Below are 14,169 nucleotides of genomic sequence, written 5' to 3' on the forward strand. Positions count from 1 at the left end.
TCTAAAATGAACAGTAATCAAAGGGAGCAAGGTGGCTGGGAACACAGCCAAGGCTGCATCATGGGGTTCCTCTTAGGACATCAGTGTTGACCACTAGACACCTCTCATTGAACTTCCAGCTCTCAGTCCCACAGCTGCCATGACAAATGGTCTGGGTCTTTCAAATGCCTGCATGGGAGCATCCCTCTGTCCCAAATTAGATAACATCATCATATCCTAGATGCTTGAGAGTGAGGAAGGAGAATGATTGCCCTCTTTATCTCCCATGGTGGGAATTAAGCTCTGTATTATACTTATTTTGGGATATTCACGAAGTTGGAAGAGTATTTGCTTGCTAATAACTTCAAAAATTAATAGTCATAATAGTAGATTGATGGCATTGATGACTTAAGGCCCTTAATTCTGGTGCTGAATTCTGGAGGGAATATTTCTGTCTGTCTCTTACACTTTCTTTCTATTCCTGTGGTGTGATTTGTCCCTTCATTATTTCTGTTCTAGGAAGTGGCAATAACCTACTATTGGCTTGCTCTCTATTCCCCCAAATCATGATTCTGTGCATCCAACTTACCCTCTCATAGCTTCCAGAGTAAACTTCTTGAAGTATAAGCAATACCCATGTAATTTCTTCCTCCAAAAACCACTTCAACATTACCCTATGCTATGGAGTGAAGTAAAAATTTCTCAGGGTGCAATTGGAATATGTCTGTGATCTGGTACCAATTAATCTTGCCAATGTTTCAACACTCTCTAGTTTGCATAGATACTTTAGATACTGGTTATAAATGACACTCAAGATTACTGAAGCACACTCTTAGCTACAGGTATTCATTCCAAATATTCACTGTGTGCCTAAATACTGTAGAGGTAACCATGAATAAAGACTGGTTCTCTGTACCTGAGATGTGCTATTTGAGCTATTAAAAACTTAAATGGACATCAACTAAATATAACAGCCAAGCAATTAGATCTGAATTTCTTGTAAACAAGTTTACCAGTTTGTACCAAACATCAACTCTATTCTAATTATTTCTTAAATATCCTACCTGGGCAATCTCTACCCATTTTTCCAAGGCTCAGGCCCAACACAATCCAATCAATAAAAGATTTATGATCGTCTCCCTTTGGAGTAAGTCTATGTTCTTGCCATGTTCTTAGAGCTTCTCTCAACACACAACTCTACTGCAGGGCACATCATGTCTGCAATTTATCATACAAGCCTAGCCTTTTTCTCTCACTAGATTTCAAGCTTCTTGAGAACAGGAACCCCATCTTGTTCACGATTGTGTTATTCAAAATATGTAGCCTGAGACTTTCACATGGTAGTCAATAATTACCTGTGAAATTGAAAGCCTTTGGTTTTAAGTAGAAGACAGACAATTGAAATGCTCTAGTACAACACAGTCACTAGTACTTGAGCACATGTCATATTGACAATATGTTATTATTTTGGCCTATATTACAGGGTTATTGCAGGATGTCACAAATTGTGGAAAGTCACAATTTGCTAAAATTTAATTTAGCTTTGCTTAAATGTAGGGTATTTTTCAAGACCTTTAAAAATTCAGTGGAAATGTCAACATAAGTAGACTGAGGCCTACTAACAGTAAAAGATCAATTTTCCTTTGCCCAGTGAAAAGCAGAATTAAAAATTAAGTTCACTAAAAAGTTATAATGGCCAATCATAGCAATTTATTATGCATATAACATGTACCATTTCCTTTTCTAAGTCCTTTACCTAGGTCAGGTCATTGATTCTCATGGCATCATCACTCTGAGATTGAAGGTATTATAATATTTTTACAGAGGGGGAAATAAAAACTCAGAGGAGTTAAGTGCTTTGCCTAAGGCCAGTTTAGCTAGCAATTGGCTGAGCTGGGATTATGTGCCAGAACTGTCCAGTTTTATCTTATATACTACACTTCCTCCCAGTATGTTGGTAGGGGGAAAAGTCTAACTCAATTTAATTGAATGACAACAAATTTAGCACTGACTTAGATAAGATTTTTTTTTCTTTTTTCCTTCCTTTTTTTTCCATTTAGGGAAAATCATAACAAAACTCTTAATACTTTTGGGTGGCACTGGTAGTTATCCCTATTTGAACAGGGCAGGGTTTGATATTAACATAAATGAGCAGTAAGAAAAGGAAAGCAAATCTTAGGCATCTTTGAGAGAAGAGTTGATGGTGGATGGTTGCTCATGCAATTAGCTGCCATCATGTTATCCTTCAAAGAGGCAATGTGGCTCCTGGCTAGAAAGTAAACTCTGGAGTTGGAGTCACAATTTGAGGTCAAATTTTGACTCTACCACTTATTATGGATTCCCTTGGGCCATTTACTTAGCTTTTAATAAATTTTTATTTTCATTTATATAAAAGGAATAATGTGGTCCATATGCTCTGGTGTGATTTAAGGATTATAAATGGCAAATATAAACTACCAGTACATGGTAGTAATCACGATTCACAAGATGTACTCTTCATGGAGACCATATTCAAAACAATTGGCTTTTTACCAGGGGCATAATATGTTACCACTTTCCTTGATTATATTGATTTTTTCCCCTCCTTAATATAAACTCACAAGAAGACCTTGCTGCTCTGGAGTAACTGTGATGTAATACTGAGAGGAACTTTATTATATCCTGCCCCTGCTGCTTTCCTCCATCCCAGGACCCAAAGTCTCTTCTCGGTGTGGTATGTGATTGAGCCTGTTTGGCTCAACAGTTATGCCTTACCTCTTCTACAATGTATGGTTTCTAAATGGCCATGATGTCACATGCTTTACATTAAGTTTGCTTCTGGTTTTTTTTGCATAACTTAAAAAATATAAATGTTAAAAAGAAACACTAATTTACTGAAATAAAACTTTCTGAATGAAATTTTGTATGGGGACCATTGTTCTTCTTGGAGAGGAAGCCAATTTAAACTATCAAGTGTGGGATGTGAGTAGTTAAAATGTCAGACATGGCAGAGGTGTCAGCTAGAAAGCCATAGACAACATTATTATGTTTTGGAAGGACTGGACTTTAGGTCTTTGGAGGTCCAGAAACACACTAATTACCAAGAGGTAATTAGTCTCTGACTCAAAACCAGCGATCATTTGAAAGCGGAGGATGATTTAGATTGGCTGGCAACACAGTAATAGTAATAAGCTACAGCTTTAGCTGTGTGGTTAGAGTTGTATTTTCCTTAACATCAAGCTATGATAATCTCTCTACATGTTTCAAGGGTCCTTATATTTTGAGAGCTAGTTTCTAGCACCCCATATGCTCAATAAAAAAGTCTTATCTTGGGATCCTCAGAACTGGAGTCATTGATGTCTTGTACCTGAAAGAAAGATTCAAGAAAGGAACTGAAAGCATGTCATACTTCACCTCATTGATGGAAGTGAGAAAGCTGATCCACCTGGTAAGAGAACTCTGGGGAGAGGTTGGAATTGAGGGAGTACTGGAGGGAGTGAAACCTCCAAGTCATAGCCACTCCAATGCCCCTGCCCTAATTCCACCAGCACCCATTCTATGGTGTCCCAACCCACAGCACCAGGTTCTTCTAGCCAGTTTCCCTAAACCTCAGCCTTATGTATTTGTGTCTTGTGTCTCACTCCTTCAGTCCCAGACTGCCAAGTGACCTGTTGTAGGATTAGGATCTGGTTATGTCAGGCCTGATCCCTAGAACCAAAGGCCCTTGCTAGTTCACAGACCATTATGTATAATGCTTTTTGCTGAATAGCAAATAGCACATCTCACAATGTGATGTCCCACTCACCTGCATGAAGTCCTCCAAATGGAAATGGTGGTTTGAAACACACTTGAACTTGGTGATCCCTGTAATTTGGATTTCCATTTCTCCTCTGTCTCTCTTGCAACTGTATTACCAAGATGCCAGCATTCCTTAAATATCTGTTGGAACTAAGATTTAAAAAAAAAATGTTTATTTATTTTTGAGAGACAGACAGAGTGCGAGTGGGGGAGGGGCAGAGAAAGAGGGAGACACAGAATCCGAAATAGGCTCCGGGCTCTGAGCTGTTAGCACAGAGCCTGATGCGGTGCCTGAACTCACGAACTGTGAGATCATGACCTGAGCTGAAATCAGACGCTTAACCAACTGAGCCACCCAGGTGCCCTATAAACTAGGATTTTTACTCTCATAATGAAAGTTATAAAAATATATACAAACAGGTTTAAAATATAAATATGACTTGTAACATGCAGACATAGACAATTATATCTTAAGTGGAATTTCATTAGCCCCAGGGTAAGAGCTGTCACACTCTACTCTTCCCTCCTTGAGGCAATAAGCCTCATTTATTTCAATGTCTTCTCTACATTTGCTTTTTTTAATAAAAGTCCAGAACTTCTGATTTTAACATGATCATATGCATTTCTCTCCTCCACTTCCTGAAACTTCACTAAGATAAAGTATAGAAATTTTTTTTAAAAACCCTAAACCCGTAAGAATAGAGACCAGGAGAGGAGATATTCTCAGGTGAGTAATCTCACCTGCTATTTGGAGGAGAGAGGGTCAGTGAAGAGACAGCTGACTCAGGTAGGCGGGAGGGCAGAATAGCAAGAAGGAAGCTGATCCACTCTGTGCAATACTGAAAGTTCTGGATTTGGAGGCACCAATACATCAGAAGGAGACATGAAAGGCCCAGGTTAAAAAACAGTGGGCCATAGGGGCGCCTGGGTGGCTCAGTCGGTTAAGCGGCCGACTTTGGCTCAGGTCATGATCTCACGGTCCGTGAGTTCGAGCCCTGCGTCGGGCTCTGTGCTGACAGCTCAGAGCCTGGATCCTGTTTCAGATTCTGTGTCTCCCTCTCTCTGACCCTCCCCTGTTCATGCTCTGTCTCTCTCTGTCTCAAAAATAAATAAACATTAAAAAATTAAAAAAAACAAAAACGGTGGGCCATAATTCAAGACCTGCAATGGGGCATTTCAAAAGCCCCACCCACACACTACTTCTTAATGCCTCTCTTCAATAAAAGTTAATGATATTTGAAGAAACACTCTAAGATGAAAGGGAAAAGCGGGGTGGGGGGGAGCTGAAAAGATATATAGGAAAAAAAAGGGGGACCCAGAGTGGAGAGATAAAGCGAGGGAAATAGAAAAAAAACTTAAAATGAAAAGTATCACACCCTTAGATGAAGATGAAAATGTACATTCATGGTAGAATAAATACTATGAAAAAGAAACAGGCAGGGCAAAGAAAGGAGACCTTGGGAATTTAAAAAATTATGACTGCCAAATTATAAAAACATACTGGAAGGTTAGAAAAGCTCCCAGGAACATGACCAAAAAGAAAAACAGAAATAGAAAATAGCAATGTAGGAAAGTTAGTTAATTCTAAGCTGTTTTAGTTGGGTTTTGGAAGGAACATGTTTCAAATTAATATAGTTGTATGGATGGTAGGATCTCATGTATTCAGAAAAACAAAACAATAACGTTGATACTCTAGTGTGGTCAGGGCTCCAAGCTACTAACCTGAAAACTCATCTTTGACATCCAGAGACATGGGTCCTCACAACCTTCACCTTGGCCTAGATCTGCTAAAGCCTGAAGACTTTCATAACCCTGGTCTTTTTTTTTTTTCTATTGATTATTTTATTCAGAAAAAACCAATAGGAGGAGACAGAAACAAAAATTCTGGTCATTTGCAGTATCTATCAGCCTTCAATTTGGCTCTCCTGTCCAGAAATGTTTCATGCAAAAATCCATCCTTCCGGGCCTTTTTGAGAATTTTACTGTCTTCTTTACTTATTTTAAGTTTGTGGTCTTGGAAGCTCTGAAATTTCTTTACATAATTGATTTCACACTGTTTAACATTTCCTTTGTCTTCTTCTGGCATATCATCTTTTTTCTTAGTTTCTCTTTCAGCACAGGATCTAATATTTATCATTTCTTCTTCTCCTGCTGTTTTACTTTTTGCTTCTATATTACCTGCTTCGTTGCATCTAATAAAACAACTATTTGAGGCCAATAGGGCCATTTTCCCATCTTGAAAGACTGGTTCCCATTGTTCTCTTGGTCCAATTGCATCCGAATGCCCCACAACAAGTCCATCTGAATTAATACCAAGGTATTTTCCATAGCCAGATTTCAGGGCAATTCTGGAATCAGACAATTTGACAGCTGTAAACTGCTCTGGAGGACTAGGGCCCTCATCAACTTCTTTATGTGGAGCTCCCAGTGTAAAAAGTCCATTGTCAAGTGCGTGTATATAGGTTCCTTTATCCATTTCAATTGCTATGGTTCCTGAAATTTCACCAAAGTTTGTTACTGTCCACCAGATTCCAACAATATCAAGCTGAGTTTCTTCATCTTCTTCTCTTTTTCTCTTCTCTTTGCTCTTTTTCTTCTTACTCTTAGCCTTGGTTCCCTTGAGCACGAGTTTGGTGGACTTCACATAGGAGTATTCGGCCATGGTTCTGGGGACACTGTATAAAGAGGTGAGAGCGGGCTGAGGGCAAAATACCTTCACTGGAGTAGGCACGCGCACCAACCCTGGTCTTTTCCATTCTCACTTGGGCCTTATTTAGACAATACTCAGGGACAACTGTGGCTGAGATAGAAAACAAGTAATCTCCAGTGTTATTTTTGAAATTTAACAAAGGCTGCTGGTGAAGGATGGGGGCATCCACACAGTTCACCACGTAATTGCTACAAATGAGAAGACAGGTGCACATCTCATTTCAGCATTCCAGGTAAAAATGTGGTTGATAATTCCACTAAGACTCATGTTCCTATTGTCATCAGCCCAGATAAAAGCCTTTCCTGCCATGTCATAGTCTCATTTCGATGCTAGTCATGCTTGTTCCTCCAGCCTATCCTCCTGCCTTAGACCTGCCCCTATCCTGCAAATGACACTACCATGCATCATGTCACCCAAACCAGAACGCTGAGAGTCATCCCATGGCTGTGCTTCTCTAATCTTAATATTGTGAAAACGCAGCTTCTGATTCAGGAGGTCTGGACTGGGCCCAAGGGTTTACATCTCTACCAAGCTACCAGATCTGTGAATGCTAATCCAGGGGCCACAGTTCAAGTAGCAGGGCCTAGGTATCTGCATTCCTTAATCCATTTCATCTATGAGGTATTAAGTTCTGTAGTTTCTATCTATACCACTGATGGGGGCCAGGATGGAGTCTCTTGGATTAAAATTGTACCTACCAAACCAATTTTCCTGCCTCTTGTCTAGCTTCTCCAAAGGCCCCATTTTTACCAGAGACTGATTCTTCCCTCTTCCTTCCTTTTTCCCTCCTCTTCCCTCCCGCTTTCATTTTTTACTTTACTATGGGTTTCATAAAGCACAGTGGTTAGCCCCATAAAATTGGTTTTGACTGAAAAGGAAGAAGTCAGAAGGGGAGAAGCTAAGTGGATGAAGGATGGTGATTGGTTGCAGAACCACACTGCAAATTCAAATGGGGCTCAAACAAAATAGAGGGTAGGCACTAATGAAAGGATCTCAATGCCACTGAGACATTCCTAGAGAAGAGTGGAAGATGGAGGTAATTGTTGTTACCGCCTAGCGAGGAAAACCATGTTTCCAACTCTTCTATTAGCTAACTGCTTGGTCTTGAGAAAGTCACTTCTTCTCAAGTTGTATTCCCCTCTGTCCATCATTGAGAATGCTCTGGTTAAAGTTTCCACTTTCATCTAGGAATGAATTCTGCATTTTTCTGAGAATGGTGCCAAGGAAAGATTTCTTGGGATGTGTTTCTTCTAATCTTGGCTCTGCCTCCAACAGCTGTGTGCACACAAGCAAATCACGTGGCCCTGAAGGGCCTCTTCCTTCGCACCTGTGAAATGAGAAGGTTAGACTAAAAGATCCAGGATCCCTTCCAGTTCAAAGACGCTGTGGCTGTAGCTCTTCTTTTCATAGAGGAGCTGTTTATTTTTCTCTTTAAAATATTTCAAATATCAACAATCGATGATCATCAGGAGATAGAGGGAGAGGCAGGGAGTGGACAATAATGGTGAACCCAATACTGCTTTTTATGTTTCAGAATAAAAGGGGGAAAAGCCCATCAAGCAAAGCAGAGTAAGATCGATTGATCTATTATCTATCTATCTATCTAACAATTTAGTAGAAGGCCATGATAATATCATCTAAAAGCTAAAAACAAAAAAAACAAAAAATCAAAATCAAAAACAAAACACAAATATACTAAGTGTCAGAACTTCTCTGTTACTTAATTCAATGCTTAGGGACAGTCTGTGAGGAATGTTTAAATAAATATTGAAGAAAAAGACATTTGCTAATAAATTTTGGTAAATGTGTGTAATGGTGTTATTAATGGTAAACTTGGGAATATTTTCCCACCCTGTACTCATCACCTTTTTATTTAATTTGACCTCAGGTACTCAGGATGGGATTTAGCATAATCATAATTCTTGATATGCTATCACTAGTCCATACACAGCCCTCTTTAATTCACTCATCTATTCACTATTCACTTACTTTCAGATGATATAATGGACAGTCTTGGCTCCTTCACTCAAGTCAAAAACGAGAATTAACAAACATTTGCATCCACCCATGTGCTTCTTCCCCTGCCATCCTCCTCTCTGAAAGGAACCCCCATCCTGAATTCTGTGTTGATAATTTACATAAATTTCAAACATTTATATAGATTTATAAAAAATGTTTACATGTTTAAACCACATATTGATTAGTTTAATTGTTCTTAGACTGAGTATCATGTTCTATGTGGTCTTCTGAGACTTGGGTCCCTAAGATTCATCCATGGGATTGCTGTATAATATTTTGGGGGGTTGATCTATTTATGCCTTCGCTGTCTTTGGGCATTTGGAGTGTTTTCTCCTCATATTTTTGTATTAATAAACATTGTTATTGTAAATCTTTGTGTACAAGATGTGTCTGTCAAAATTGTTCTCTACTAAAAAGTTACTATTTTCTACTCTTTTAATTAATGACTGCCTTGGAAGAGATACATTGAGACTATGTAAAAATCCTATTTCTCCTCAAACATTCACCCATTAATTTTAGCATCTGTTGGTGGGTTATGCCTGCAGCAATTATTACCAATGATGTTTGCCTAATGGTAACTTTGTATTTCCCTCATTTCTTCTGCATTTATTAATTATAATATTAATTAAATTATGTTAATATATTTAATTATACACATATAAATGTTATATATTAATAGTACATTTATACTATATATTAATATTTGATAATATCATAGTATTAATTATAATTATATTATAAGACAAAGTTATCTGTGCTCCTGCACTTATCTATATATTTAAATATTTATTTAGCATGGACTCATGGATTTTTTTAATGAGTTATGCAATATTATCATAGATACTTTTGGCTTTGGCCTTGGGTTGCTCATCCAGGTGGCTCCTATGCCCTTTTAAGATGACTCATCCTTTATCAAGTACTTCCTTATTTTCTTACACTACAAGATATTCTAAGAACTTGGGCTTGCTTCCCAGGAGTCTTATATTTTCCCTGTGTTGGCCTTGGTATCAACCACTTTTATAAGGAACCCTGATTCCTTTCATTGAAGGATCGTGTTTAGAAACCAAGATCGGGGCACTAGGTGTGCTCATTGCTAGTTGGTTGTCATTGCTTTTAGCTCCTTTCAGTGGACAGAACTGCATATATATTCTCTTATCTTTGAATGAAGTGTTTGCTTCATGTCCACATCTAACCCAGTCTCTAAGTCTCAGTGTAATTTTCCTTCATCCCATGAAATCAACCTTGACACCAATGCTAGAAGAAATATTTTACTTTTCTGAAATTGCATAGATCTTAATCTGTATCACATTTTGCTTTTCCCCATGGAATATGTCAATTCCTATACTTACATTATAGTTGATGCTAGACCATAAGTGCTCTCAAAGAAAGACCCAATTTTAATTTTTTTGTATAGGACATTTTATAGGGTTTTTTTTTTTGCATGTATAATAAACAGTAGAGCCACATTTTCTGGGGAGTCACACATTTTGAAACAGATAATTATTTTATTTATAAAAGTGAATTAATTTCAAAAAGCATTTTAGATTTTCTCAACAAAATAAGGCTCTTTAAGCGGAAACAAAATTACTAAAGCATATAGAACAATGTTTACAACCTTACAGTTATAAAATAGCTGTGAATTATTTCTCTTGTCCCTTATAAAACTACTTTCTCACAGAAAGGATTTAATGATTTTTTAATAATCTCAATATATTAATTCATTCTAATAAAGCAGCAAGCTTCTTATTATGTCTTAGGAAGTAAAAATGCAACTAGAAATGCACTAAAAAAATAGGATAGAACTGGTTAAATATTGTAACAGATATATTTTATAAATAAGACTGTAATATTTGTTTTGTGATTTTAGTTATGAGAAATGATCAACATTGGCACTTTCCCTCTATTGAGACTTCTTTTCCTCCATTTTTATATTTTTAGGATACTGACTTAGACTCTTTAAAGGATGTTTGATAAGCCCTTTGATTTCTTTTCTCTTTTTGCACATACTATTTAGGAAGCCTGACTGGCCATATTACCATATGTTATCTTATCAAAATTCTTTTGAGGAGTGTGTGTGTGTGTGTGTGTGCGCGCAGAAAAAAATCTTTTATTGTAAGTTCTATTTTTCCTTTTCTCTATCACTGAATTGGCACACTATGTCATGTATATCATATTTCACCCCAGGCCAACAAGACATTCATTCAGCATCCAGTCAAACATCTTTATTACTTTGTGATTCTGATCTTATTTCCTGGCACTAGACCATATGTTATTGTTGATGACAAGGTTAATAAACATCACAGCTCTAAGAATTGCCAGAAAATTATCAGTTTGTCTTCTCCACTTGCCTTTTCTTCTCAGAAATAGGGTCATTTGACCCCACTGTCAGTCCTTTAGAACCAATTTTGACCTCAGAAAGAGAGATTTAAAGTGTTCACAAGTCTCTGGTGCCTAGAATCAAATCCTTCCTGCTCTAACTCTAGATGGTACAGGGCCTCTGCAATTTTTTCTTGGGGCCAGATTTCCAATTTCCACCCCAGTTGCTACTGTTGAATCTCCTGTTGTTCCTTATCATTGCAGACAGTCTGATTTCCAAATTTCTCTAGGACCTGAGAATCTGCCTTCCTCTTATATGTTAACCTCCCAGAGTCTAAGGATTGCTCCCCACTAATCTCATCAGCAACTCAGACACCTGGCTGAATTTCTCAGAAATGCTAGAGACATTGTATAAAACGTGAACTGTGTTCCAACTCTAGGCAATGTATTTTCACTTCTACTCAATTCAACTCAAAAAAGATTCATTAAGCAACTTCAGAGCCTAGTCCCATACTAGAGTCTGGGGATATGAAGATAAATGAATGAAACATACTAATGTTCTCAAAAAGTTCCTAGGATTGTTGAGAAGACTGCAATGCAAATATACTACACAACTGTGTATTAAGTATTAGACATATGGGCTCCATACTGGGTGTGGAGCCTGCTTAAGATTCTCTCCCCACCTTGCCCCTCACACTTGCGCTCTCTCTCTCTCTCTCTCAAAAAAAAAAAAATAGACATATAGACATAGAGAGAGAAGCAGCTTTGAGGAAGCAATAGCCAACCATCTGGGAGGAAAATATGGAAATGACATAGTTTTCATGTGCAGTGGCTACATAACCATCACACCTAGGTTTTAGCCTTTGGCAATTAGAAGATATGGTAGCTCACATTGTTGGCCCTAATATACAAAAATATATATACTTCTTCACATGACTTTATGGGGGCAGTCACCTGTCACATCTGTTAATGCTGAGAAAATACTAGTCATAATGCAAGCAGCGGTGTGGAATGGATTTGCATAAGGGAGTTTGTGCTTTTGTGATGTTACTGTTGTCGTAAGGAGATGCTCAGGTCAGTCTTTGGGTATCAGGAGGAGATTGAGAGACAGATGGAATGAAGGTGCTCCAACTAAGCTACCTCAGTCAAGCTAGCCTAGAGCAGCATGCCCCACTGACACACAGAGGTGTGAGAAAGCCCAGCTGAGATCAGCTCATCGTTGGCCTCATGATATATACAAACAAATTGTTGTTGTGTTCAGCCCCTTAGTTTTTGGTGGTTTATCATGCAGCAATAGGTGGTCATACAGGAATCACTGAAGCTATTGAACAGTTTATCAGGTGTATATTTTAGAAAGACCAGTTCAAAAAACATATTGACAATAAATTTGAAGGGGAAGAGATTAGAGGTGGACAGAGAAGCAAGAGATTACAATATTTAGCTAAGAAATTATGAAGGATTGAATGACAGTGACAGTGAAAAAAGAAAAATGGATTCAAGAGTGATATAGGATGTGGGCCATAGTTATTTATTGGATGTGGATGAAGAAGGAGATGATGCAGTTGAGGACAGCTTGCTGATTTGTAGGTTAGATTACTGACAAATCTGACTGTGATAAATGGAAAATACAGGAGTTCAAGCAGCTTTGTTAATGGACAGGAAACAACAGCAGGCCAGTAACCCATTCCCTTCTTAGCAGAGATACCTGGAAGTAATGAATTCAGTCAAATCTTCATGTAAATGTGGTAAGGACTTGGAGACAAGACCTCCTGGTAAACATACAAATGTTTGTTGGTAGAACAATACCAGGGAGATCTTACCTATGATTTTCCCCCCATGGGATATACCTGGTCTCTCTCGGTTACTTATTGTTCACAAAACTGAAATTTGTGGATTTATAGGTCATGAATGACTGAAGAATGGAAACGTTGTACCATAGACCATAATTAGCAGAATATAAAATGAGCTTTTCTAAAATGAAAATGCGTCTCTTTGTGTGAGTAATATCTCCATATATATTGCTCTGTCTGTTAAATATGAAACAAAAATTCAGTGAAATGAAGGACAAACATAGTCTTTTGTGGATCTGTATCTCAATATTTCAGATTCCTCCAAGAAATGAATGTTTCACCAGTGACACCTGCTTCCTTTGAATTATTGGTAAGTTTTGGATTAGGTAGGATCTATCACTGTGAGTCTCCTTTGACAGTTCAACACTTTGTGTTCTCAAATGTGGGTATAAGTGCTGGGGCAGGGACAGGGTATGGTAACTTGGATTGAGGACAATGTTAATAAAGGAAGCAGAAGCCACCAACAAGGATCTGGCACTTTTCTTCATAATCAATGAATATCCTCCAAAGACAGGCTCCTCCCAAGGAGTGTAATGAATAGGGCTAGGGGCCGACTCATGTAAGATAAAAGACTTTCTTTGATTACAACATGAGGACAGTGTGGATGGAGTGAGTGCCAAAAGTTGCCAGAAAGAGATAGTATACTTCTCCCAAACAGTAGGGCGTATTAAGCAAACAAACAACAGTTGTCTTAATGAAGTTTTCTCTGAGTTGGCATACAGTTTTAATGTCCAGATAGGTTTGATGTCAAACTCTTGGTTATTCTGGAATCATGTGAAATGTGTGTGTTCATCATTTTGCTCATTCAATGGGTTTGTGCTTTATTTCTCTCCAAATATTAACCTCTTAAGAGCAGGAGTGTGTTGTACAACAGTAACTCTTAAACTGAGATTCTGACTCACCAAGTCTGGGGTGGAGCCTCAGAACCTGCATGTCTAACAGCCCATAGGGTGTTGCTGATGCTGCTGGTCCATGGACCACATGATAGGTCTAGATAGATCATTCAGCAGAGCAAGGGTATCTCACAGTTGTTTATTATGGAAATTATTCCAATGCTTGTCTTCCATAAAGAAATTCTCCATTTAGGTGAAGCTCCTTTATTGTCTTTTTTCTTTTTCTGGAGAGCAGAAAAGACCCTGGTATCAAAACAGCATTTTCCGGGGCGCCTGGGTGGCTCAGTCGGTTAAACGTCCAACTTCGGCTGAGGTCATGATCTCACAGTTTGTGATTTTGAGCCCCGCATCAGGCTCTGTGCTGACAGCTTGGAGCCTGGAGCCTGCTTCAGATTCTGTGTCTCCCTCTCTCTCTCTCTCTCTGACCCTCCCCACACACATGCTTTCTCTCTCTCTCTCAGAAATAAGCATTAAAACAAAACAAAACACTTCCTCCCTATCCACTACAAAGTGGCTGCTAGCTGCCTTGAAATGTGAATATGACTCCCATCAATGGCAATATATTGGTGAATTGTCCTCAGCAAACTAAATTACAAGCACAGGAAGACTTTTGCAGAAAAGTGGG

The 14,169-nt window shown here is 38.4% G+C and overlaps 1 protein-coding gene across 1 annotated transcript; it reads right to left on the reverse strand.

Moving 5' to 3' along the window:
• Nucleotides 1-5,594: 5,594 nt before the first annotated feature.
• LOC102959597 (protein FRG1-like) lies at nucleotides 5,595-6,484 on the reverse strand. The gene has a single exon (XM_042979737.1). It carries the CDS (start codon nucleotides 6,416-6,418, stop codon nucleotides 5,645-5,647), a length of 774 nt encoding a protein of 257 aa, XP_042835671.1. The 5' UTR covers nucleotides 6,419-6,484; the 3' UTR covers nucleotides 5,595-5,644.
• Between the last annotated feature and the right edge of the window lie 7,685 nt (nucleotides 6,485-14,169).

This window comes from Panthera tigris, chromosome A3 (genome assembly GCF_018350195.1).
Source record: "Panthera tigris isolate Pti1 chromosome A3, P.tigris_Pti1_mat1.1, whole genome shotgun sequence".
Classification (NCBI taxonomy): Eukaryota; Metazoa; Chordata; class Mammalia; order Carnivora; family Felidae; genus Panthera; species Panthera tigris.

Excerpts from the sequence above, each read along its gene's own strand:
- LOC102959597 (XM_042979737.1), bottom strand. The coding sequence starts at position 6,418 with ATGGCCGAATACTCCTATGTGAAGTCCACCAAACTCGTGCTCAAGGGA.